This window comes from Amblyomma americanum, chromosome 4 (assembly GCF_052857255.1).
Source record: "Amblyomma americanum isolate KBUSLIRL-KWMA chromosome 4, ASM5285725v1, whole genome shotgun sequence".
Classification (NCBI taxonomy): Eukaryota; Metazoa; Arthropoda; class Arachnida; order Ixodida; family Ixodidae; genus Amblyomma; species Amblyomma americanum.
In genome coordinates, this window is record NC_135500.1 from 154933453 (window position 1) to 154960575 (window position 27123).

General features: G+C 46.6%; 2 protein-coding genes across 4 annotated transcripts in view; one reads left to right on the plus strand and one right to left on the minus strand.

Annotated features, from left to right (window-relative positions):
* LOC144128555 (uncharacterized) overlaps positions 1–27123 on the minus strand; it is a 155078-nt gene that overhangs the window by 117120 nt on the left and 10835 nt on the right. For all 3 annotated transcript variants that reach the window (XM_077662048.1, XM_077662049.1, XM_077662051.1), the window contains exon 3: positions 16627–16753. In XM_077662048.1, coding sequence (XP_077518174.1) covers positions 16627–16753 — 127 coding nt within the window. The remainder of the gene's footprint in view (positions 1–16626; positions 16754–27123) is intronic.
* Ak6 (adenylate kinase isoenzyme 6) lies at positions 7424–8268 on the plus strand. The gene has a single exon (XM_077662052.1). It carries the CDS (start codon positions 7566–7568, stop codon positions 8094–8096), a length of 531 nt encoding a protein of 176 aa, XP_077518178.1. The 5' UTR covers positions 7424–7565; the 3' UTR covers positions 8097–8268.

Sequence of the window (27123 nt, forward strand, 5' to 3'; positions counted from 1 at the left end):
TCCACATTGCGCGAACAGCCTGAGTGACTGGCTTAGGCCAGAAAGTCGGCTAATCACACGGGCCGTTGCAATTATCTTTCGCTTCCACAGCAATCCAAACAGTTTAGGCGGTTCATATGTAAACGTACGATCCACTGCGTCTAAAGATCAGGTTATATAGCATTTCCTGATGAGTGCCATTTCCAGTTAGACGTAATAACGTTTTCCGAAACATCATGCGGGTAGTGATATGATATCTTTGGACGCGTACACTCCCCATTTCGTGCGCAGAACAGCAATGCGGGGCAGGCATGGAGAAACATACTTACGTAAAGAGCGGACACTCAAGGCGTTTCGCGACCGAGCAAGAAAGGCTCTGACCACCCACCAGGCGGCCTATGTTCGCTCCCACTCCACGTCAAAGGTCGACAGCTTATCACACGTCCACCGGGTTGCATCCAAGCGTTCCATTCCCATATGGAACTTGGTGCTGCGCCGGTCATGTGCCGCCGGTTAAGCCCACCTCACCGCGCTTTTCAACGCGTCGCCTCGTTTTTCCAGAAAGTTGTTTCCTTTTCCCGGCAGGATTAATTCTGATGCTTCTTGAGATAAGAACATTGTAGCAAGTCGTTTGTGATGCTGCGTGAACGTATTTTGCATGGGTAGCATATAATGTGAGCCGTGAGCCATCCGTTTGTTCTTGTACTGTCTTTTGCGGAAGAGCGCATGATGTGCATTACTTCGAAAGCGCAATTTTTCAAAAGTCACTCGCAACACGTTCAGTTTAAAACACACAATTTATCGATGGCTCACCCGTATCGTAACACAAACGTTTTATATGGCGTGGGTCGAACAGTGCAATGCACATTTGAAATCGACCACGTGAAAATATCTTTGTCACGCGGGAAGCGGGCACTTGTGATCGTGATCGCTCAGATCCTAATCGGACCTCAATATGTCCCGATCGCGGTTGAGCCGCGTTTAGGAATAGTTGACTGCCATCGGAGCATCGGAATCGAGCTGCCCGATTACGTTCGAAACCTACTATGTGCTTTTTAGGTGTCATAGAGTGCTAGGAAACGAACTGCAAAAGAGAGATTCCTAAAATATAAACAAAAAAGGTTGTTTTAGACAGCAGTACAACAAATGCTAATATGTTTTATTCAGGCATAATTTCTCGTTTCTGTGTCAATACCGCCAACATGATGTGTTAAAGAGAATTTCAGGTGATCGGCATTGATAGGTACGTTTTTTAGCCATAATACCAAATTGAAATATTCTTTTCTGAAAAAAAAGTAATGTACAAGGACTTTTTTCTGCCAACTTGGCAAATTTTGTTGGGTGTTTCGCACATATACTTAGTGATATCTGTTGCGCTAGGGCTGTTCTTACTCGCGATCCTTGGACCGCTAAATCAGCGATCATCAGTTCAACAGATCAGGTATACAGTCTGGATCAAAACCATAGAGACAGCCATTGACAACAGTCACTGCTTTATAGACAAAAAATCAGTTTACGTCAGCTCGCTTCCGCAAGGGATTGAAGCTAGTTAGACAGAATTTTTCATGAACGATATGTTAACATGCTTGCCCGCAAATATATAAATAACTGTCATCAGCGAGTTTATTTTTCTTGTCTATCTTTTTTTGGCTGCGATATATTTCTCTTTGCCGTTTGATGACTGCAACAATCTTTACAGTACGTACACAAGCCCACACTAATATGCCACGGAGTGGATTAAATTACGGGAGCTACAGCTGCATTTCATGGTGTAGGAACAACAGGCGAACACAAAGGAAGCCGGAGACGAAGTCGTCTGCATTCCTCGTGACAGCAGGTGATTTACGCCTTTTCTGTGTACTTTAAAGAAGATATATAACAGTGCTGCCAATCTCTTGATAGAACCGGCTACTATGCGCATGTTTTTTTTTTTATTATTCAGCCAGTGAAGCGAATAATTACACGTCATACTGCGCCATAATTGTTTCAGGTCGAAGGCTTGGATCGAGTATGCCAAGAGGGGCGACCTGTTAGAAAAGTCGTCGACCCAGCTGCGGGGACCATTTCACCGCAGATGACTTCATGAGCCCCGGGATGACTTCGCTGAAGAAGGCGGCTATTCCTACTGTTCAGCCTGCAAGATACTGGGATTGTCAGCTCGCTAAAGGTGGATCTTTTTGCGTGGTGTCTACACCTTGACGAAAAAACAGCAATAATCGCCTTTTACGAAGAGTGTAAGCTTACTATTGTGTTATACTATGATACACTAAATGTGTTGTGCGTGTATTTCTGAACAGCCTGAGAACCTATCGCTCAAAGCTGCTGATCAGGAGTCGACCGTGCTATACGTGCCCTTTAACCCCTTACTTGTGTCTAGCTGTTGACAACTCCTGTTGTGTTGCTCGCACGGGTGATGTTTTACATGACAAAGCCGCAGAGCGTATACGTGCAATATTTTTTTTTTCGTGACATGGTGCCACCGGCTTTACCATAACCTCTTTCTTGTTGGTCTTTGTACTATGATGTATTTTATAAAATGTGTGTGATCCAGAATTTTTTTTCTGTACAGTTCAAATTGTGGAAAAAAAAATAAAGTCTTTGTGTGAAACCACTCCCTTCTATGTCTGCAACTGAAAGAGGCGGCTCAATGGCGGCACAAAATTAAAGTAAGAACAGCTCTGACTGCATTATTCCAACTTGCATGAACTAATTCGGCTTGCGTAGGTTCTTCGAGAAGCTTGGTATTATTTCCAGTAAAAGTCTGCGATCCGAGAGTTTATTGCGTCTATACGTATGACATGCTTAGAAAAGAAGTACTAAAGCCCATGTGCTCCACTTAGACGATGTGGCTGAATATTTTAATAGCCAAAAGTAAATCAGAATCGAAAGCATTGCTATCGAAACCGAAACTGAAACAGAGCTGAAGCACGTCCTAAAATCTCGGAGGACGAAATTAGCGGTCTGACCACCCGCTCAGAGCGCTGGCGGCAGCGTAGTAGCTCGGCCGCAGGGCCCTACGGGAGTGTCCGCTCTTTACCCAAGTACGTTTCTCTATGGGGCAGGGGCTTTGCGGTGGGTGCCAAGCGCGACATATACCCCCAGGCTTTTTGGGGGCATTTAAGCGGGCAAGCAATAATTACGAATCGTTATGTGTGTGCAAGCCAGCGATCATGTGCACAACTATATATGCGTACATGTCATGCGTACAAGCGCGCAATTGTGAACAAGCCAGCAATGCATGCTAAGCATGCGCCAACAAGCTTGCAAAAATATTCTAGAAACAAAGAAATGCTTACAGCGGCACAGCGCCCGCCATGCTATCGCCAAATAGTCTTTTCTATTATGTTGAAGGAACCCTATGGAATATGCCGCAAGTCAAAATTATCGCTTGAACAATGACTTGAACATAACCATGTACAGCGGCAACGCATATTGTTTCGGACTAACTAACACAGTGACCCCTCGTGGCTTCAAAAATGTAATTTCGGCGCCAACTCGTGCATCGCTGACAGGGGAAGCAGTCATTTCTTTATCTTTCCACTGAGAGCACAGACATCTGTTGAAACAGTGGGCGCTATAAGCTACAACATAAGTGGACCATCAGTCCTATACGTATAGCAGACTCAAGCTCTGCGCCAGAAAAGAAAGTGCTCGAACCTGCACTGACATAAAAGCGGCCACTGATAACAAACACGGTTCCTTTCCGCTCATGCACCGCAAGCTATTAGTGGTCACCTGTCTACAACGAAACAAACGCGAATGTGGTGGTATGTCCCGAAGCAACACATATGGTTTAAGAGGGACGCCGTAGTGGAGGGCTCCGGAATAATTTAGACCACCCGAGGTTATTTAGCTGCGCTGACATTGCACAGTGCATTGGAGTTTTTTACATTTCGCCTCCGTCGAAATGAGGCCGCCGGGGTAGGGATTCGATCCCGCGTCCTGCAGCTCAGCAGACGAATGGCAAAGCCGCTGCGCCACCGCGGCAGGCCAAATGCGAATGACGCCAACAGCGAATTCATTTCTATTTTTCGCCGACACTACAACGCTGCTTTCCCTATACAAAAGGGTGGAACTAAACGACAAGATAAGAAAGCCTTTGACAAGGCCCGCGTACTTGAAAATGATTAGAGGAAAAAAATAACTATCCAAAAACTTCTTGGCTACTGGAGGCCCATTCATTCGATTTCCTATCATTCAAGAAAAGTAGAAACATACTGGCGATGATTCGATTTCAATACAGCAGGGAAACAGGCAAGGGAAAGTTTGGTCCCACCGGAAAAACCGGCGGGCACCCGGCGGCACTGGGGATCGAACCCCGCACCTCCCGCATACAGGGCGAATACTCAAACCAAGAGGCCACCGCTGCCGTTATGCAAGCAAATTAGCTTCGGTGCAATAAAACACAAACAAAAATAAGCTTTCTAGCAATACGCTAAAAGGTGTCCTCATAAAGCATACAACGTCACGAAAACGGTGTTGAAAGGCAGAAATTCAAGCCTTGCGGCACGAGAGCTATAATTAGGTAATAATAATAATAATTATAGAACAATCCGGCGTCGACGGCTTAGCGGAGCATTTTAACGTGCACTTCGCAAACATTGCAAACCTACCAACTAATCTAACGCCTAACATAAAAGCTGTTTCAATATAGGCGTTACACCACCACCAGCGGCTCGTGCCGGGGTTCGTCCCCGGACTAGGATGAATTTCTCTTCAACTACGAAGTTTCTGTTTTGTAGTAGTATGGATGCGCTTGGGTGAATGTTAATGAGTATGATTAGTCCCTTATTACAAGCGCCACATTTAGCATCTCACATTGATCACTGCGAAAGTTAGCAATTTGCACATCATTCACGTACAAAACAAAGCACTTCGTTGCATCGCTAATCTGCCAAGACTACACTCAACTGGCCCACCATTTCCAGACTTTTAAACAGCGAATGCTGTGAACATTTTCAGATCCCGCTCACTTCTCCACTTTTCCCCGGAGAGAAACTCGCGAATACTTTGTTAAACATTAAATGACTCTCTTTCTTGGTTGTTTTTGCCGTACCCTTGTAATTATGTCTTGGTATTATGCGTGCAGTTTAAGCACGACCGATTTTTCATATTAATTTTTAAAGCGAGAGCATTACTTGGCTCGTTGTGCGAAAACCACGCCGTCGCCGGAAACCCGTGGCAGAAAGGCGGCCCGCTAATAACGTCATCGCCCCTCCTGGAGCAATAGGTCATCACAAGGCATAAAGGCAAGTCAGCTTGCGTGGTGAATGAAAACAAGTTTGGATGCGCCTCCTCTCCTCCCGGAGATGGCTATACAATACCCCCTCAGTTGGATAGCAAAGCAGACTGCGCTCAAAATGGGGCAAATTCTCTAAAGTGTGCCGGTTGGGGGCGGCTGGGCCCCTCCCTCGCGGTCACCGTCCCGACAGACATGATCTGTACATATGTACACAGTGACGTGTCGGCTCCGCGAGATACGCTAGGAAATACAATGCCCACTCTCGTATTCATTCCTTCCTCCATATATGTTTACACCATTTACATAAGTACAGACGGACAGTGCCCACGCCACCTAGGGATCACGCTGCCAGACCGCGGCAGCTGACTAGCGACAGCGCGTACCCCATTGACGCAGTGCGGGGGAAATCGCGGAAGAACGTGATGAGCGCAGCGTGCAATATCTGATGGCGTCATATCAGGAAGCGAGTCATCGCTTGTTTACGCACCATATCTTGCCGGACCGGGATGCGCTTCCGGACAGGCAGACGGCAGGTTTACGAAGGCTGCCTAATCGCACACAGAGTCGGCGTACAGCTCTGCTTACGCCGAAACGCGACACGATGCAAACAAAACGGCGAGAGAGAAAAATTAAATAAAATTCCGGCCATCGACAACAGCCGCAATAAGGGCTCCAAGGCTGATCTTCAAATAGTCGATCGTGTGGCGTACAGAAAGCACAATTCATAACGGACTGTTATTGCTTCCCCTCACACAGGGTTGAAACCGTCAACGTGGTCAATAGGCAATGTCAAGCCCAGAATCACGCTATCCTACGACGCCGCGCTCACGAATACCGCTGTTGCCAGCGCAGATCCCACTCCCACTTGATCTCCAAGAGCAAAGCCGACGACAGCCCCATTTCGTGGGCGAATGAGCTGTTGCGAAGTCATTAAATTCCGCGTCAAGCGTTTTAACGTCTGTTTTAAAGGCTCCGCGGCTGCAGACAGCCTTCCCCGACAGGAAAACGCTCCGCCGTGCAATTGTCGTGCAATACGCCCGTGCTTCGAGCACTGTGCAAACTGCGCGTTCTCGGGTTATCACTCGCGCTCCTGGAACTGGTTCAATTAGGATGACGTCCGCGAGCTGAAAACAAGCTGCGCCGTCACGGAGGCAGGCGGATGGAGGAAAAAGCAGGCGCCCGTGAGAGCGTGCAAGCCCTTGAGATAGCCCGAAAGAGCAAAGCTCAAAAGAAAAAGAAAGGCGATTGGCGCGGCGACGATGACCTCAAACGGCCTTCGGACCCGGGCCTCCAGCAGTACCGCCATCTAGGAGTGCTTCGAAAAGAACTCTACAAGCACCTCGTAAGGCGCGCTTTTTGAAAATCTTCAGCGCCTTATAAGGGATTGGATTAAACTTTCTTTACAGCCTATATGGCCACACAAATTTATTTTTGCTTATTTCAGCATTCTTATATGACAAGCCGTGAGCAAACGGCCACTAAGCGTTATCTGACGTGTTCATCGATTCGGTAGTATTTCGAAAGGCCCGGGAATGCGCTGCAGAGCGATGCTGTCTTTAGTAGGCTTGTTGCTGTTGCCAACAACGGGAGGGGGGGGTAGCGGCCTTACTGAGCCTGCATGCGCTAAGCAGTTAGTGTAAATTATGGCTGGTGACTGGAGAAATTTATTTGTATCCGTTCATTCTGGATTCAGCACCAGGCCGACGTTCTGTGGCTTGTGTGTTCGGTATTTTCGCGATGTGGAATTCAGGGTATCGGTGACTCGACCAAATAAGGGCACACTTTACTAATAGTGAATAGTAAAAATGAAATAAATGTAATTACGATTTTCCCTAGGCCCCGCGCACATCCTGAGCTCGTCTGTGTTGTACGTGCTCCGTCCTGCGTAACTGTTTTGTATTCTTTTTTGTGCAATTAGAACACACAGCACAACCAGATGGATAAGCCTTGGTAACTGTCGAGCTGCTCCGACAGCGAAGCGCGTCAGCGCAACGTCGGAAAAAGCGCAATCTCTGTACCCAGACGCGCGCAACGCGTTCATTAAAGCGCACGCGGCGGTCGCGCCATCTCTGGACGAAAAATAAAACGAGGCAAGGCAGCGGTGGCGCCCCCTCCGGACAAATAGGGAGGCAAGACGACTGCAGCGCCCCAATGCAACGCGGAAGCGGAATGAGGGCGCGCGTGGCAGTATGTGGCAGTATGCGGCGGGCAACCATAGCTACGGCATTTCCGCACGAATCCTTTCCCCCCCTCCCAAGATGGAGTAGTGCACGTGGCCGCAAATTTGTGCGTGTTCCATCTTTGATACAGGTATAATATAAGCATCGTGGTCTCGTGAGGAGTCATGGCTCGCCGCTACCTCCCCAACATTCTCGTCACCGGCACGCCTGGCACAGGGAAGTCTACGCTAGGGTCCGAAGTGGCACAGCGCACAGGTTTGGACTGGCTCAACGTTGGCGAGATTGCGAGAGAAAACGATCTCTTCGACGGGTACGACGAGAAGTACGACTGCGCCATCCTCGACGAAGATCGCTTGGTCGACGAACTTGACGAGAAGCTGTCGCAGCAGGCTGGCGGCAACCTTGTCGAATACCACGGGTGCGACTTCTTCCCCAAGCGTTGGTTTGACGTCGTCTTCGTGCTGCGCACAGACAATACTCTCCTCTACGACAGACTTCGCGCACGCGGCTACACTGGCAAGAAGCTCGAGGAGAACGTCCAGTGCGAGATTTTCCAGACGATTCTGGACGAAGCACGTGAAGCCTACGACAACGGCATCGTTTTCGAGTTGCCCAGCAACACGCCTGACGACATGGAGGACAACATCGACAAAATCTCCCGCTGGATCGAACAGTGGCGCAACGCAAGCCGGTAACCGCAAAACTGCCTCGTGCGTCGGTTCGAGGGACTCAAGTTCGCCGCCGCTCTGAGCGATTCCAGGACGTTCGCCGATTTGTTGCGTCGCTTCTAGCGGACTGCCACAACCAAATGAACTGAATGTAAAGTCCGTTGCAGCTCACAGTGAATATAAATGCTTTGGTATTGAACGCTCGTGTAGCTCCTTTCATTTGGACCGCCGTACCAACGCAAAATTTGGTACGCCCCTCTTTGTAAGTGACCGATAACTGCGTAAACTGGGTTTCGGTGCTATCTGAGCATTGGTGGTGCCATGGGTATATCTTAAGGTGCTCAAAATCACCTTGATGGAATCTTGTATGCGTATCGCGAGTGTCTGCTCACAGTGGTGAAGGCACAGGTGACTGCTTCACAGCACCCCTTCTGTAACGTGCTGAAACAGTATGCAAGCTCTTTTGGGGCCGCAGACAGCACACGGCAAACCAGAGGCGCTCAGAAGATGGCTCTCTTCCCTGGGAGTTTTCTAGCTTGTGCATCATCTGACTTTGCTTGTCATGGCGCAAATGTACTACTGTTGCGACAACGGCATGAGCCTGGGATACATTGTAAGTATGTATTCTTGAAGCATTAGGTGGGAGGTTTGCATGCGATGGCAGCTGCAGCTTTAGTTCCCAACAGGACACGAGACTGCACATCGGTAAAGAGTTGAAAAGCCTTCAATCTCGTGCAGTTTTTGATGGGTTACTCCCACCTACGAGCAGCAGCGGTGTTCAAATTTAGTTCCGTGCATGCGAGTCATTACACCTGAACCGTAATCGCACCTTATTGGCTAGCTGATCAGGCTACCAACTACCTTTTGGCACTGCAGGCCAATAGAAAGGTACCTTGCCTGCTCCCCCTGTTTTCACCTAATGCCTGATCTTTAGCTTCCCATCAGAGAACAAAAAGTTGCAGTGTGCAGTTTTGCATACTTGCACTCCCGTTAATGAGCTTACAACTCCATTGTAGTTTTTCGCATGCAGTGCCTAATGTGTCTGCGAACAATATGAAGGTTTTTTTTGCCTCACTCGCCCCACAACCAATCATCTATGTTTATTGCATACTGCCAGAGTTCACAGTTCTTTTGAGTAAACACTGTTGAAACAAAAGAACATTGTGGCTACTTTCTGATGAAGTTAGGTTGGTATTCTTTGCTATAGTTTATGAAGACATTTTCACTGCGACATCTGCACAAGTATCGGCACAGTTTTACACTCCCATGATCGTAGGTTGGAAATACATGCTAACTTTTCATAAATTATGATTTTCAGTAATGAGTCAGGGTCTGAAGAACACCATGAAATAAAAGCCTCATTTTAGCTGGCACTCCATTTTGTACTGTTTCCATGGTAATAGTGCTGATGCAAACAGAACCTACAGAGCCAAAATTGGCAAATGCATCATTTGCCCATCAGTCTTTCAGCAGTGATCACTATTCTGATCCCAGTCTGCAGTTAAGTTTACAAAAGAGCGCAATGTGCCAGCCAACTCGTGGATCTACAGCTTGGTATTGTTAATTCAAGAACAACTACACAGCTAACGATGCATTTTATCAGAGCTGACTTGCTCAGTGCTATAGCCGAATACAACTGGAGAACGAAACGGCAAACACCCTTCAGAGGAAGCTCTCCAGCCAATGGTATCGACAAATTGTCATGACATCACTTTTAATCGCATTTCGCCGAAGCACCTGCGATATCATGCTAGGCGGTTAATCACAACGAATATAACCGCATGAGGAGCAATCTGTGCGTGAAATAGCATGCCACTGTTGTAAACTGCCCGGATTTTTAACCTGTTCTATGTTGCATGTTAGCATTTTAGAGTAGCACATTAAGATGCCACTTTCACTAAATTAGGGCTATAAAAAAAGGTTGCATTCCAGGCCTGAGGCTAGGTGCAGGCTAGAATCTGCACCGTGTACAGGGTGTCCCACCTCGAGCATGAGAAAATGAAGTAGCTGGAGTTAGAAGAGTCTTAATCAGTGTAGTAGTTCACAACCTTGCTCAAGGGGGAAAATATCTGATTATTTACCTGCCAACTTATTACCATCTTCAAATGAATTCCTGAAAATTCCAGTTGAGATTAAAAGAGCATGACGTAACGCATGCAAAAACACATGTTGCAAAACGAAAGGTTTTATGTGAAGTTCTTTGCACACTCAGTATAAAGCACCAGATGTGCAAGCAAATGGCAAACTGGATCTTAGACGACCCTCTATACCTGCTTGCCATGCACCCCATGACACTAGCTGAACGCCTAGTAGCAGGCATGGTCAAAGACTGCATTTATGCTATTTGCACGAACTTCGATACATGCTTGGATGATAACCTCCCCAATTTGGCTTTTGGATAGAAGCAGCTTAAGCCTTTCAGGCCATGCCTTTCAATGTAATGCTTTATAAGTAGACAGCATTTTATAGTACTCTCTTATTTGCTTAATTAAAAGATGAAAATTCTACTTACAAGAGGTGGCTTCTATCGGAGCTGGTTTATTGGGGTCCTTGCAGAAGAGCAGTTCTTTGTTTTCCTTTAATCTTGGCTGTTTTGGTGGGACACCCTGTTCATGGCTGTAATTTGTTAACAAACCATACCATGTGCATGGCGTGCTTCTACTTCCACTGAGCAGCTGATGAACAGTGTAGTATGTATCTGTGAAGTATGTTCCAAACATGTACCACTTGTATCAACCAGTACTTAATCAGACAGTGGCCTGAGCTAACGTATTTGCTGCACAGAAACTCTCTCTTACTGCAAAGTTGGAGAAGGAAAACCTTGAGTACACACAGTAGCTTGATAAAACCAGGAACATAACGTGACAACACTGACAGTAGCCTCTTATGCTGTACGTACAGACCTCAATAACACCTCTCAAGCAGACACCGGTACAACTTCATCAAGGTGTAAAATAAAGTGCCAACGTAAATTTCTGCATTATTGTTGTCGATTCCTGTAGTACAAATACCTGCTGCTTCCTTCAGGTGACTATATGAGGCCAAAGTCATGGCAGCAGCTACCGACTTGTTTCGTAGTGTATGTGATAGTTATTTTCCCTTACTGCTCCCACCAGTGCCTTGCCAGGATCTTCGTGCAGTCTCAATTTGTTGTTGCCTTGAACACCCATCACGACCCATGATTGTAACAGCTTTAGTGGGAATACCTATGTGCATCAAAAAGTGCTAATGGGTAGAAAATAAACTGTGTGCCCCATAACAAACTCCAAATCTGGCTGGCAAGTTTCTTGTATTTTGTTCTTCACAGCAAGTTTTTGTCCTAGTGTGCCTGGACCTCATGGCACCATCAGTCACACTGGCCACCACAGAACTGCTCTATAAAATAACATCTGGAGTGTATGATTTCACATTTGCTTGACAAAGGTCATCATGGGAAATTTTAGTGCCCACGAACAAAAAAATGTAAACAAAACACGAGCAAATCTTTTTGCCGAAACGTGAATAAACCCAGTAAGAATTCACCATCTGTTGCCATTCAGAAGCTGCAGATCTTCACGAAAACGCTTCACAATTAACATGCACACGTCCACAAAATGTGCATAAGTGCAGGCACAAGTGCTGGCATCCTCAGATCAAGGAAGACAGCAACAGCTGGACTAAACCCACTCTCTCCCAGACCTGCCTGTAACACAGGAACACAGATGGCGTGTTCTTGAGCGTACCTCCCATTGGCCAGCACGTGAATGAGAGAGTTTTATTCACTAAGAGCCAAGGCTCATGCCATTCACCCCATAGGAGTCCCCTCATAGAGCTACCAGCATAAAACCATGCCACTCACCGGCCAGTACAGCTCACACGTCACACGAAAATGCTTCTTGTCACTCACAGGAGTTCAGTGCATGAAGCATGATGAACATTAAACTGCGTTTCGCCAATTCAAGAATGACCTCAGGAATTTGAGTTACAGCATGTCAACCTTGGAAGCAACACCTCCAAGCTTCTGACCCTGCTGCCCCAAAATTCCGAGAATGCATGCACACAGCGAACGCTCTGCACATTGGGGGCGGGGCGTAGCACAGGTTTCCGTGTAAGCTTGGGGGATGGACAAACAGTGTCACGTGGAGACAGAAGGGTACAGCAATGGAGGAAACGCAAGCCAGACAGATTGCTCGGAGTAATAGTGCATGCATGCAGATGACAGTGTGATCAGCTAAGAAAGTAGTCGTGGCCAAACACACCAGACACGGTTATTCTCCAGCCCCAGATAGCAAACGCGAAGCCCAAGCACGGCCACGTTGACAATGCACCTGCCCCACAGTGAGAAAACATCAACCCAGAGCTTTTTGGACTGGACATCACCACTCTAGAGCTAAGCTGTCGTCTCCTCACTCTCTGAAGTTCCTTCTTTCTTTTGTTCGTCTTGCTTTGTGTCCCCCCCCCACATTCTTGTAATATTCTGCTTTACCATGTATTGTGATACCTTATTTTTCTTATCTTTATTACTCTGACATTTAATTCCTCATGTGTAGGGCTTTTCTCAGCAGCTTTGTAGCTTTGCAATTATTTACTTGTATACTCTTTAGTACCTTGTCTTTTGTAATTACACTGTTGCTATTAGGCTTCAAGGTTAAAAGTCTGGCATGATGCAGCTTCTTTGAAGCACACTGTTTTGTTGCTGAATTTGCCACATGTCTCTGGTCAGCGACTAGTCAGGTGTGGACCCCCTCGACGGTCAGCTCTCTCCGAACCCCCTCCAAACCTCTGATGTGTGCAGTGGTTGGTAGACTGTCTTGATAAATTGGCAAACAAGTTGATGCCAACTGCCAGCTCTTAAATCGTATTATGACACACTGGGAGTGCTCTCGCTGGCCTGGCTTCTGACCAGTTCTGGTGTATCTAAAACTGCTTAAAACATTAGCGCGTCTCTGGACACCTTACCTGGTGTATGCATCCACGAGTAGTCCAGGATGAAAACATGATCGTTGTCATAAAGTACAGGCATCCCTGAAAGACAAACCGTATGGGCCCACAGCACCGATCCACTGTTGACTGGAACAAAGTTGGAGGCAGTCTGCCTGCTTCGGTCGTCGCCCTATCAAACTTCTGTGAAAGCCAAAAACCACCCAGCCATTATGGAGAAACTTCTTCCCTAGTCATGACCATCTCAGTCATTGCTTGTCATGGCTTGATAAGCCAAGGTACATCAATGCAAGTCAACACTGATGACAACTGTTGTTCAGAGACCTGCTATTCTGGTTGGAAAGGAAGATCTATGGCATGGACAAGAAGCCTCTGTGGAAGAACCTGCTGCTTATGTGAGCTTTTCCACCATCCTTTGCTTTTTCATGCAGTAAGCCTCACCATGAGGCCTCTCAGTGCTCACTTGAGGCAAGAGCTTGATGTTTGGCGAGTGGTTGTACGTCATATCTTAGTCCACCGAGACAAAAATGCTGCCTTTTTCAACAGTAACGCAGTGGCATACAGCTGCAGTTTTGCACCAAAATGGTGTCTTTGTCACCACCCTAAACAGAGAGACTTGGCATTCACGCATGTGATGATTATTGATGCACCTTTTGTGGACCAGCAAAGGTAATCGTTAAGGGATCAAGTGGCGCAGCGTCTTGTGTGGCTGCCTCTTGTTGGCTTCTGAAGCTTCAGTCAGGCCTTGCAACCGTACAGGTGAGTTCACATCAGAGGGGTACTAAGGTTTACGCAAAGGCTGGTACCAGTACTACCAACAGAGCATGGCGGCTGTGGTTTTTGGTGCCATTCGTAACTATCACTTGGGTTAGTACGGCGAATCATATGACACCCTTTTTTGGGCGACATCACCAAATGCCTATAGGCAACTTGTATCGCATATTTGTACTTACTTTCACAGGAGGAATGCTTCCAAGTGAATGTGCAACATGAAATGCACACTCGAGTAGTGAAATGCAGTGGCCCAAGAGTGCTGGCGGGAGGAGGCCGAGCAACATCTGGGGCAAAGGCATTAGCTGTCCAAGTGTGTTTCCAGAATTACGCCTACGTTTCTCAGTGCCCAGTTTAACATTATTGCCATTAGCAAAGTCTGAGCACCAGTGGCTAGTCACAACACCTTAAATAGCTACTTGACAGCTCACAAAAGGATGAAAAAAGCATTATAAATGCTGTCGTGAGGAGACAAAAACCCTTTTTGTGACCAATCAGTGTACAGTAGACTTCATATCCAGCATGGGTCTACACAAATACACAATGTTTGATGGATGCCAGAGGCTTCAGAATTTTTGTGTCTGGAATGAAGATTTTCTATAGCTGCATTTCCTGCACTTAGCAGCATTGTGTGGGTTCATGCATTGGGAGTAAAGTGAAAAAAATTGGCAAGACATGTTAAAGCCACCAGTTATCTACTAGGGAAAAAGAGTTTTGACATCTGGTATTTGCGCCAGCCCTTTGCATTGTAAATGCCTGTTTTACCTGTGCAATGAAGTCCATGTCGAAGTTTCAAATCCTGCTTGATGTTTGCTTTTATAGATTTTTAGTTTTTCCTATCCACAGCTTGTTAATGCGGTGTAATGTCATTTATTTCTTGTTTTTTTTTTATTCCTGCAACCACAACTGTTTTATGTTGAGTGCGCCACTGGCCGGCCCTCACCACACCGTGTGAGCACAGTAACTCAGAAACTGAAGTTATTTCAATGTAGTCAACCTCCTTTACATGGCATGCTTCATCTCATGTCAACTTCACTCCTGAATGACGGGGACATATGTGCATCCACTTGCCAGAAAAATCCCCTAGCCTCACCATAACTGCAAGGACCAACTGGTGCTTCTGGCCAATGACATAAAGAGAACAAAGCAAAGCCATTGTTTGGCATATGTGCCACAGCAATGCCATCATTTTGAACAGTTGGTGCTTCAATGAAAACGATGCACTTCCAAACTGAATAAAGCAGCGCACCACTGATGGCAAAGCTGCCGATTTTCATGTTGTGGCTACATATGAAGAGCAGCTCATTTGCTTCACTGTTTCACAAATAAAACAGCGAAAACTATTCAATGCTTCACATACAATCTTCCATGTATCACCCTACACAAGGTCAAAATACATGGCGTTTTTGTTTCTACAGATAATATAGGCATATTGGCCACACACAAAATCAGCCATAAAATCAGGGTGCCCAAAAACAAGAGCGTAACACGAGGAATACCTTATGCTCACAAAAGGCAGCTAAGAGAAGCCAAAACTTGGGAAGGAATAACGAGTCCTCATCCAACTGTCCAGAAGCTTTTGATGTGGCCAAGCTTAAAGTTCGCAATGAAAGCACTATGGAAATGGCACACCCAGAGACATTTGAAGACAGGCTGCCTCAATACCTGACAACATTAGCTGCAATGCCACAGGAGAGAAGTACGGTGTAAATGAAGAGGGTAGCCACAAAGACAGGAAAAATTTTTGCTTGGAGTGAAATCATTAGTTAGTTTGTGAAAACGGTCTGAGGTGCCAAAACTGGTCTATCCAATCCAGAAAGAGACAGAGCACTGCTCATTTTGCTGCACACAGTCAAATGCTGAGGAAGAGATCATAAAACTCGTTAAATACAGATAAATTCTGCGGTAGAAACTGGAAGCAAGAATGGATAGCACTCCGAACTTGGCCGAATCTGTCCAAGCCAGATTCTTGGTATGCCAGAGCTTGAAAAGTACAAGAAACTGCTTGTGCCATTCAAATTCCCAAGTCTGTTAGTGCAGGAGTCCACTGAACCTCAATTGAGGCAGCTGGCTCCAATCAAGCCTAACTTCATATATCATATATCACCGTCCAAGATCAATGTGCTTGGGTATAAGAGTTTCCCCATCAGACTAAGCTCCAGCAAACTGTAAGCAAGGAAATGTGCATCACCATTACACTGCTGGACTAGCAACTGGACGCGTTCTGGAATGTGGCTCCACAATAACAGGATACCTACTCACAACATAAGAATTTCCTGCACTGTCATCATAAGAAGTCAGGACGAACATTGGCTCAGCAGAGTCTTCATACTTCACCGGATATGATGTTGGTAACCGTGCTATAGCTCAGATCAATCCACAAGCCAAAAGCATTTCTGTGACACACTGGCACATCGGTGAGGCAGCACCTCGAATAAGGCGCTGAGCCCATAGCTTTACTACAATGCTACAACCACTGAATTTATGCATCAACAAGCCGTTTAATACCTTGTTAGGTGATGCTGCACAGTATGGATGCAATCGGAGGAGCCTGCAGTTACTACCACCCAGAATAGATTAAAAAGCCCTCTCCAGCCATTCCCGCGAAGCCCAGGAATTATGGATTCCATAAACAGAAGATCCGAACCTTTAAACGGTAACTAAACAAGGCACCGTCAAGGGGTAATAGGATGGATGGCATCAAATGAGCATGGAGTGAAGTAAGTGCAAACAAATATTCCGGGACAGTGTCAATGGTTACACCATGTGTGAATAATGCCTCTTTTCTTTGTTTTGCACCCTTTGTATATCGCATGTAGATTCTGACTGCGCATCATGCTTGCCTTGAGATATGCTAGGGACTTACATGGGCTGAGCTGTGTCAAGCTTGGGCTGCCAATGTCTGCTGTGCTGTCAGGAAGGTGGACAGAGTTCGCGCGCTCGGTTTTCACACAGGGTGCCTGGCTCGTCCCCGGCTCTATTTTCACAGTCACCTGCAAGACATCCATACCAAGGACATGAGCTCCAGGAATAAACAGTGAACCTGTGTCTCCAAATCACATTACAGCAAGCACAGAAATCAGTTTACTGCCTTGCTGACAGGGGCACTCTAGGAAAATGCATGTCGAATATCAGAGTGAAAAAAACGGCACTTAGCTGCGCTATACAGAAGCAGCTGCCAAAAGCATACATGCCTTTTCTTTTTTATCATGCCATCTTGCGTGGCTGTAAAGACTAGAAGAAATTAGAAAGCCTCCAGCTGCCTAGAATACATAAAACAGCTTCTCTTACTGATATCAGTGATGCGACTGGTTTATGCTGCATGCTGTGTTTCAGTCATACAAGTAATACAACCTACTGTGAACGTCCAATAACACATTATACACTGCAAAGCATTTGAACAGTATGGCTTCACTGGGCTGGTCAATAAAGCAGCCACCGAAAAACAGGGAAAAAAGCATAAATGTGGTCATCACAATGTAAATTAAAATAAAACAGGACACTCTTCTGGCAGATTTATCACTACAGCTCCATTTTTCATTGCACAGCAAGCACTTGCATACCTAGATTTCAGTAGCCAATGGTGTGCAAAATCACCTGCTTGCTGGCTGTGGTGATGCAATTTACATGGATAACAGGAGAAACAGTCAATCTTTCCCTTTAGTAATTATCAATTCAAACTTCCCACACCAAGGCTGACATGCACACTTGCAGAGTTTCAGCACCACTAATTGCCCAGTCTTGTTGTAACATTGCTGAAATTTGAACTCTCTGACCACCCTCAGAAATAGGTTGTGTGTGAATAGTAGTACTTTTTCCAAACTGAATCGAATATGAATAGTGTAGCTTTGCTACTGAATCGAATACGAAGAATTTAACTTTTTAAAATCCATATAAAATATGAATAGAATAGTGAGAAAACTGAATTGAACGTGTTTACGAACATTCACTACTTGTTTGAATACTTAATGAGCGATCATGAGAAACAGCGAAGTGCTGCTTTTAAAGTTATAGCTGTATCGGTTAAAAGAGAAGAAAAGTACCTTTTGCTGTTGATATGGAAGATAATAAACAAGTGCCACATCTCTGTGCATGAGACGGGCGAGAGCTATGTATGAGGCATGGCCTCCGAGGTCAGGCATGAAGGCCAGGTTTGCTAAACCTGCCTGGACCCTGCTATGTCGCCCAATCTTTGAAACCGCGTGTTAGGATTTTGAACACTGCCATGTGAATGGAGTGCACCATGACACTGAACTCTCCATCCCGCGCATATGTGATGTGCACACTAAATCGTTGGAGGATTTTTGAACGCGGTGCGTCGACAGCAGAGCGCTGCGTGTACCAGCCCAGCGTTGCACGTGTGCACATGTGAATGGCGTGTGCGAGGCGACGATGACGAAGAGCACGGCGGGCACGAGGACCGGAGAGCTGACGTGTCAGAAAACCGAGGTGTGAAGGAAGACAGCGCAGCGGAGGTCGGGTCATTCAAGCGTGGAGGTGGCAGCCGTCAGACGCTGGGTCCGTGCTGCCGGGAACCACCTCCCTTGGATCACTTACGCAAGCCTCCTGCGTCACTTTCAAGTTTGGAGGTGGAAGCCGATGGATTGAAGGTGCATGCTGCCGAGAGGCTCTCTTGGATAGCCTGCATAAGCCTACAGCATTTCGAGACGCCGTCGACGGGCTCTGGCTACGCTTTTCCTTTTGCCAAGTTCCCGGGGCAGCTGACATGAGTCCACCAGCGACTTCTTACGGTCCTCTCCGCTCCTACTACTATCTGAGTCTCTTCCGCCGCTTCCTTCGACTCAACACCAGCAATGCATCACAGTTTATCAGCCTACGGCCTCGTTTTGTTTCGTCTGATCTGTTTGTTGTCTTGTACGAAACTGCCCGCGATAGCGTTCCCCTTCGAAAAGTCGGGGACGCGTTACCGATTCGCGACAGCATACCAATCACGAGAGCATGGTACATGGCATGTATGGTCCCTGTTTTTGGAATAGTTGTGAAGGAAAATACAGCAAGCCATATTCAAGCTTCTCGCCAATTATTCGAAAACTTGAGGACATATTAAATTCATTTCGAATAATTTGAACATCCACTATTTAATTTGTCTGAACAATCGAATAGGAGGATATTTGATTAAGTATTCGAAATTCCCCAATATTCGCACACCCCTACTCTCAAGGTACACAGATGCCAGAATTTCACCTGTCCAACATGGTGGCACAGCTGGGCGGCTCTGACATAGTGCTACTGGACATGAGGCAACTGTGTCTGTCTCGGTTCTGGTGGACATTTCGAAGCAAGGCAAAACCAAAAATACCCAAGTGCTACAATTTCAGTGCACAATAAGCAATCCAAAGAGGTCAGAATTATTCTGAAGCCCTTCATTACAACATGCCTCATACCTCTGCCTTAGCTCTAGCATGCAAAAAATCATCGTTTTTAATTACTCAGAACTAAGGTTTGAGGTGACATATAGACATAGACGAAAAACTTCTTACACGATGGTGTTGCAACACCACTAGTGTATTAATGCAAGAACCCTTTCATTAAAAACATTTTTCATGTCCAACTGCGCGAGTTCTTTTCACAGCAGCAATAGTGACTGTACATTGACATGTGAAGAGCTGAGTGGCTTTTAAATATGCTGATATTGTAGTAGCGCCACTTTATTTATGCTACATTCATTGCTGTCAGGCAAAGTAGATTTTCAAAGTTTGTTAACTGCTGCTGCTAAGGGAGAAAAAGCTCCAGCGCTCATCCCGTCTTCTAGTCTGTCGTTTTTGTTGTGTTGTGCTACTATGTACGTGCATAACCAATTTGTCCAACTTTCCGTTAGTTTAAGCTCTAGCATGCTGGCGTACTTATCAGTGCTGTGAATGGCTTTAGTTTCAAGAAATCAGTGGCCACAAGCTGCACCTGAATAGTTTCAGGCTGGCACCAAGCCACCATAAACTTGGCTGAGTAACAACCCTTGGCCAGACAATGCTGTTACACCAGTGATGAATGGATTTAAAAGCTTTAGTTTTCAAAAAGCCTCAAATGAAACAGAGCCAAAGCAGAGGACTGTTACTGAACACATGCAAACCCCTTCCTTCATACCTCCCAAGGCATGACCACCAGAGCCAAGTGACTACAGGGGCTGTATTCTATAAGGGTTCATTTGCTCATTTTTCCATTTGGTCCCCAGGCATTGGTCACTGCTGTTCAGTGACATAGCTGTGGCTTTCAAGTGTCTGTGGGAAGCGGCGACCATCGGCTGGTTGGCGACTAGATGTCACCATTGGCTGCGTATTACAGCCAATGGCAGCTAATGGTGGTGAATTTTTTAAAAATTTCTTTTTGTTTGTACTTAATAATTTGATTAGTTCTTTTATGAACTCCTTCACCATCATCGGCGTTGGGGCCCACTGCATTATGTATTCTGTGGTTGGCTGCTCGCTGCTCTCATCTAATGCTGCCATCATGCTGATGTCACACCAACTAAAAATGAGAAATGAAACCTTATAGAATACGGCCCAGATGAAATAGTGTTGTGCTGACCATGTCTAAGCTATTTCTTTTATTGGAGGAGTAACTAACCTAACTTTTGGCCTGAAGTGTCTTCCTAACTTTTGGCTTGACGTGTCTTCTCTAAAAGCTAATCAGTTAATAGGCAAGTGTTACCTAAAAACCATAACGTAGTGCTTTTCCATGCGACAATGCTATTATACACTGCCAAGTTATGTTCACTTGACTGGTTTTTGTGATCAAGATAGTTATTTTGCCTTTTATAATTAATAGGAAAGAGCAATAATTGAGATTTATTTCATGGTACCCAGGTAATGTACTGCACACAGTACTGACACAAGTACTTACACTTGTTGAATGAAATGGCAGCAGCATCACATAATAAGCCTGTGCAAGGAGTGCAGTAAGGGATTTCTTAAAATCCCTGAAGTTGTGGCACTTTAAGAGCCCAAGCATATGGAGTGGTGTCCACTTAACATCTTGCATTTCTGTTAAAGACATCATGTTAAAACATCCTAGCTGTGAAGCACTGTAGAAATACAGTGATTACAGGAATGCCTTACTGACAATAATGATTCAGAACTGCAAATAAAACAATAAGAATTTTGCATGCTAGGCTAGATGACCCAGCCACCAGGGGCACCATTATGGGTGGCACTGCACTAATCTTACTGCCCAGTTCTTTTAATGTGCACCTTAATCAACATTACCACTTTTGCATTTTGTTCCCATTGCATGCATGCACACACGCATGCCACGGCTCGCTCTGAATCCACAAACTCGTGCCAACGATAGAACTTTATAGCTGCTGAGCCACTGCAGAAAATTGCCAAATCACAGGTTGACGATTAAAGGCACTAGAATTTTGACTTCTTTCTTCTTTACTATAATACATATGCAGTAATAAATTACAAGTCATTTCATGGAATCTGTCAATAAGCAAAAGTTCATTTCAAAAAGATTTTTTTTCAGCAACATGGTTTTCATTTTTCAAGATGTAAGGCTCACTGTAATCAATGGCAGCACGATGTCAAATAGTTGTGCACATATGTACTGACATCTGAAAAGTTTTGCTAGGCATGGAAATCCTGCAGACAGTCACACTGCAGGCACTATCACTTACAACCACCATTCCAGCAACCTTTGGCAAAGCCTTGCCACTTTGTGAACCTCGACATCAACTTAATAAAACATAAGCATCACTTCCCATTAGCAGAATTAAGCGTGCAGACCATAGCTTGGAGGGTTGACAGCAATATGATGTCAGATTAGAGTGCTTTTTGTAAGCAAGCAGTTAATGCAAATTTTTACCTCGCAATTTTATTATATGAGTCGCAAGAAAATGAGTGAGTGGGCACAGCAGATGAGTTGGAAATCAGAATGATGGAGTGAGCTCAGATGAGTTGTGAGTCAATGTGTTTGAGTGAGCATAGATTAGTCGTGAGCTGAGGTGAGTTGTAGTGAGCGGCTGAGCACAGATGAGTTGTGAGCTGGAGGGAGCCCAAGTGAGCTGTGAGCCCAAATGAGTATGAGTTCACGAGTTTGAGTGAGCCCGAGTCCGTGCGAGTTTGAGTCTCAGTGAGCCAGTAGGTTAACCTAAGCTTTGTAAGTGAGCCTGAATGAACACTTGTGATTTGCTGAGCTATGGCCAGAAGTTAAAAAAATAGAACTACTCCTTGTCTTTTGCCTAAGTTCTGCCTACATGCGGAATTGGTCAATCTCTACTTAACACGCACAGATCACAGGGAGTTCTCATACCACTAATGGCGCAGTGGTGCGGTGGTAAGCAATGTGCCACTGCCCCAGCAGGTGGCTGTTTCAAACACGGCCATCGGTGGGGCTTGTGAGACCTGGGTTGCTCTTCCCGAGCAAGAACAATCATCAATTTAACCGCTACCTGCCATGGTGGGCAGTTTGATCACAATCTGGTGAGCAGCTTATAATGACATCACAAGGTCACAAGACCTAGGTGGCAGGTGGGCCACTTGTTTTTAGTGCGCTAGCACTTACAATAGCCATTTCCTGCATTTCGCCATTGTTTGTTTGTTTGTTTGGCTACTTGGTTGTGGGCAACCTGCTCAGGTGTATATATTCATCATCAGCCTGACTACACCCACCGCAAGGCAAAGGCCTCTCCCATGTCTCTCCAATTAACCCTGTCCTTTGCCAGCTGCGCCCAAACACAGAATCAAATGGGACACGCAGCCATTCCTTCATATACTCCCTGTTTAATCACCTCTTCTTTGTCACGTTCTCCTTGATACTGCCTCCACTTTCTCTTCTCCTCTACACTTGGCCATGACTGTGGACCTGAAAAGAGCAGCCACCACCACATCGTCAGCTTTACCGGCGGACCATTTTTTTTTTGTCTCCACTTCCATCATATGCCTTCGGAGAGTCCGAACTTTCCTGCCCTCTGCTTGGCGTTGCAGTCGTAGTCCCTTTCCGATTTTTGTCTGGGCTGTTCTCTTGCTGAGTCACAATTATTTGGTGCCGACATCTCGTCCTTGTATTAGATCCGGCGGTCTTGGCAAGCGCCACGTCGTTGTCTGGGCGGGACTTCTTCGGCACTGACACTACCGACTTGTTCCTGTCTCTAGATTCACCGCAGGCGTCCTGCTGGCTCCCTAGATTCAAGTCCTTCAGCAACGCCAACCTGTACACCTGGGACCCGTTGCTGTAACACGGTGGTCTCATGAACTTCTCGTTTCCGCTGCTGTTGTACACAAAGCTGCCGGAGGAGCATCCCGCTGACTTGTTGAAAGCCATGTTCACATGGAATGATCGCAAATGCAGAGGACTTGCTATAGCCTTCCTCTCCTTGTGCAGGATTCTAATGTTTTGTCTGGTCTGGAACGGTCCTCCTCCTTAAACACCATGGCAGCGGCGGCCATGGAAGAAGTGGCATCTTACTGCTTCATAATACCTTTTCCACCAACAACACCCTGCCTTTCCTGGCTTCACTGTGGAAACCGGTAGGTGCCCGCATGTTGCTTCCCTACATCGTTAAAACTTCCCCGTGCGGGTTTCGCATCGAGCATAATGGCAATGGCTGCTCTGCAACCTTCCTCCCCACCAATGACTTTGAACTCAACCACCTGCCCTTCCCAGATGCAAAGGAGCTTTGTTGGCCTCCGGCATTCTATCACGGTATGGTAAACAAAAATGTGCTCAATGGTGCTGTTGCGGTGGAGGAAGCCATAGCCACCTACAATTTTGAACCACTTCACTGACTCGTACATGCTCCTGGAAAATCGAGGTGCTCGTTCGGTGCTGCACCTCCGTGTTGGTACTGCATGCGTGGGCCCTTGGCAGACGTCTCAGAGGAAGAGAGCGCTCCATGCCGACACACGGTGTCGAGCAGCACAATGGCCAGGCGCATGGAGGCGTGGATGGAGTCAGTGTCCTGGGTGGTTAGGACAGCTGCATGGATGGAATCATAAAGGCCATCGACGATATACTGCTTACCAGCACGCATGAGCCATGCGATATTGCAGGCCTCGAGCAGACAGATCTTTTAAACGTAGAAGGCAGCATCCCCATCAGGAGCCTGGTGCCACGATTGCATCTGCATGAATCTGACGTCATGCGCACTTGGCAGGGGCGCAAATGTGGTGAGGAGGGCAGCTCTCCAGGCAAACCAAGATGTGTAGCGGCTCATCAGAGATGGTCTTCCATGAAGGCAAGCGTGGTGGTGGAAGACCAGGCGAAACGCCAGGCAGCAACACTGATGGCTTGGATCCATGCCGGTGAGTCGTCAGAAAACCCACGGAGTTCCGGAAGTAGCACTGGACAACCGGAGGACAGCAGGCTGCAGCCGACCGCAGTGGTGAACAATCAAGGCAATTCCCGCAACTGGAGGGACACGGTAAAGAGGGCTTCGAGAAGGAGGGCCGGGGCCGCTGTTCTCAGACTGGATGGAGGTTGTGGGTGGCGAGTGAGTTGGCCAGAGGACTTGCCGGTCACTGTGGAGGAGGAACTGGTCGGGGAGATCTCGCTACGCTAGGGCCAAACATCCTGTCGACTGCATCATTGTAAAAGATCAAAAGGGACACGCAGGCGTTCCTCTGAACGCTCCCTGTTTAATCACCTCTTCTTTGTCGCGTTCTCCTTGATACTGACTCCACTTACTCTTCTCCCTCTACTCTCTCTCCACGCACACGCACACACACAGTGGGGTCTGACAAGCCCCACTGATGACAGCACCTGCCATTACAGGGCAGCGCTGCATCACTTAACCTGCATCACTGGTATGAGGACTCCCCACCATCTATGAATGTGAAGTAGAGAATGACCAGTTCCGCATATATGGGACTTTACCCATTATCGCTATTTGAACAATTTCCATCCGTGAACCATGGATTAGAAGGCCGCAACCGAAGTGAAAACTGAAGTGCTAGTGCACCTAATTCATATTTAGCCTAGCTGCACAAATTAACCATCATTTCTTTCGCTCATAACGCAGACACCAGATTTTCTGCAGAACGGAAGCTCTAAAGCTATAGATCATTTACAGCACGCATCAAGACATGGGAGAGGCCTTTGCCCTGCATTGGGCATGGTTAGGAGGATGATGACGATGACGGCACCACAGGCACGCTCAGAACAAGGTGCCGCTAATCATCATCATGGCGCCATGTTCTAAGCGTGCCTGCGATGCCATCATCATCATCATCCTCCTGACTACGCCCACTGCAGGGTAAAGGCCTCTCCCATGTCTCTCCAATTACCCTTATCCTTTGCCAGCTGTGACCACCGTTTCCCTGCAAACTTCTTAATCTCATCCGCCCACCTAAGGCAGCGATGGCATAGAGGTAGAGCATATGCCTCGTGTGCAAGAGGACTGGGATCGAATCCCGGTACAGTGCAATTCTCCACCGGGATTAAAAAAAAAAAAAACTCTGTGTGTTGATGGTATTGCATAAACAGGCCTGGTGTGTGGGCTTTTCTGGGTGACCAGAACCCACAATACACTCGAGCAGGATTCGGCCACCCTGGTGTAGTACTTGGCCACAACTTTCTATGAACAAACCAATTAATGATGCCATTACAGACCACGTAAGTCGTCGGCGCGTATACAATGACACAGCAGTGAAAATATCGCAGGTGGCTGCCGAATGCGTTCTTTCTACGAAGATGTGGAAAGGCAGAGAAAATATGTGCTGAGCTGCGGATTGTAAGAATTGTGACACAAAATTAAAGGTGTGAGATGAGGTCGTTTTCAAGCTTCACGGAACCAAACTGCACAAGGAACTGCCCCTGTTCGTGCCTGTTTGCCATGCACCCTTTACGAACGGGTGAACGCAACAAACATGGTCCGCCTGCGCTAGACAGCCAATCTAGAAAGAAAGGCTTCTTTCTTGGAAAGTCTGCGAGGGTAAGTGCACAACACAGCTGCATGAACAAGCTGTTCCGCCGCCGAAACCGAGGCGCTGTGCTTTCAGTTGCTGTCAGTGGCGTCTGCATATGTAGCTACACCCCATTACTCATAAGTTAGGCCATTAGTAACAGGAGCGCTCAATGTTGAATTAGGAACGGAAAAGGAGGACAACTTATGTAGGATCCTACATACCGCTACTGTAGATTATGCAGTGTATAGCCGTGCGAGCGTACAACGCTTACCGTCAGTCCGTTTATTACATGCTATCTTGGTGCTACTGTTGAACTTCGCTCCGAGGCGCGTGGTTTTCGTGGACCATATTGGAAATTAAGCATTTGCGTTACGGCTGCTGCGCTGGGTGGTTGTCCCTTCCTCGTGGTACATGCGAAACTATCACTAAAATTGGCCTCCCAAGCCAGCGTTCACAGTGAAGCTGGTTATTTACCTCCAACAAGACCTCGAGCACTTTCATTCCTGTATATCGAGCATGCGGCGTACCACAGTTTTATGTGTGAGGCTGGTAAAATTGTGAACTTCGTGTAGCATGAACGCGTTGCCACGTGCGCGTTGTTACAATCGGGGAATTCTTCAAAATGACTGCACGCCAGCTCGTGAATGCTGCTTGATGCACAATACTGCTGCATAGTTAACGTTTGTGTACATATTTATTTTTGTCGCCTTTCTGTGCTTAATAAGCCAGTAGAAAATATTTTAAGCTTTCCGAAGCATCGTTAGCAGGTCATAAACAAATGTGTACGATGTGCACGTGAACGTTTTAGAGTGGTGTCTGCATGCATGTACACAATACGACGACCTGCGCTGCAGCAGGAGCATTAAACCTTGTCATTTTAGATCACAACAATAATAAAAAAAAACAGCAAAGTTCACTAACGTGGCAGTTTAGGCATGTTGGTATTGCATGGCAGGATTGAACAGCGCACACAGGAAAAGGACACAAAAAGAGAAACGACGAGACACGAGCACCGAAGTCGGCGCTCGTGTCTCCTCGTTTCTTTCCTTGTGTCCTCATCCTGTGTGCGCCGTTCAATCCTGCCATTCAGGAAAGGCATCAGCAGAAGCAAAAACAAGCATTCAAGCGACTGTAGCGCTCGTGTCTCGCCATCTCTCTCTTTGTGTCCTCGTCTTGTGTGTGCTGTTCAATCCTGACATTTAGCAAAGCCTTCAGCAGAAGCAAAGACAAGCATTCAAGCGATCCATTCGCTGGTTTGAAGAGGCTAAGTAGCTCTCCGTGACATGAAGCCCCACCACACTTTCACACCTGAAGTGATCAAACTAGGGCTCTCACATGTCCCTTGAAGCTTTGGCCAAACCCTAATGTCATCTTCCCACCCCTTTACAACTGTATCAGCTGAAACACTGGCTGTTGGAACCGAACCGCCACACGCAGCAGCCGTCGCGACGAGGTAGGCACTGAGCAGTCAGGAGGTGTGTAATGGCGGCATGATCACGTGA

What these genes read in the sequence shown, in the direction of transcription:
- Ak6 (XM_077662052.1), top strand. Translation starts at nt 7,566, where the DNA reads ATGGCTCGCCGCTACCTCCCCAACATTCTCGTCACCGGCACGCCTGGC.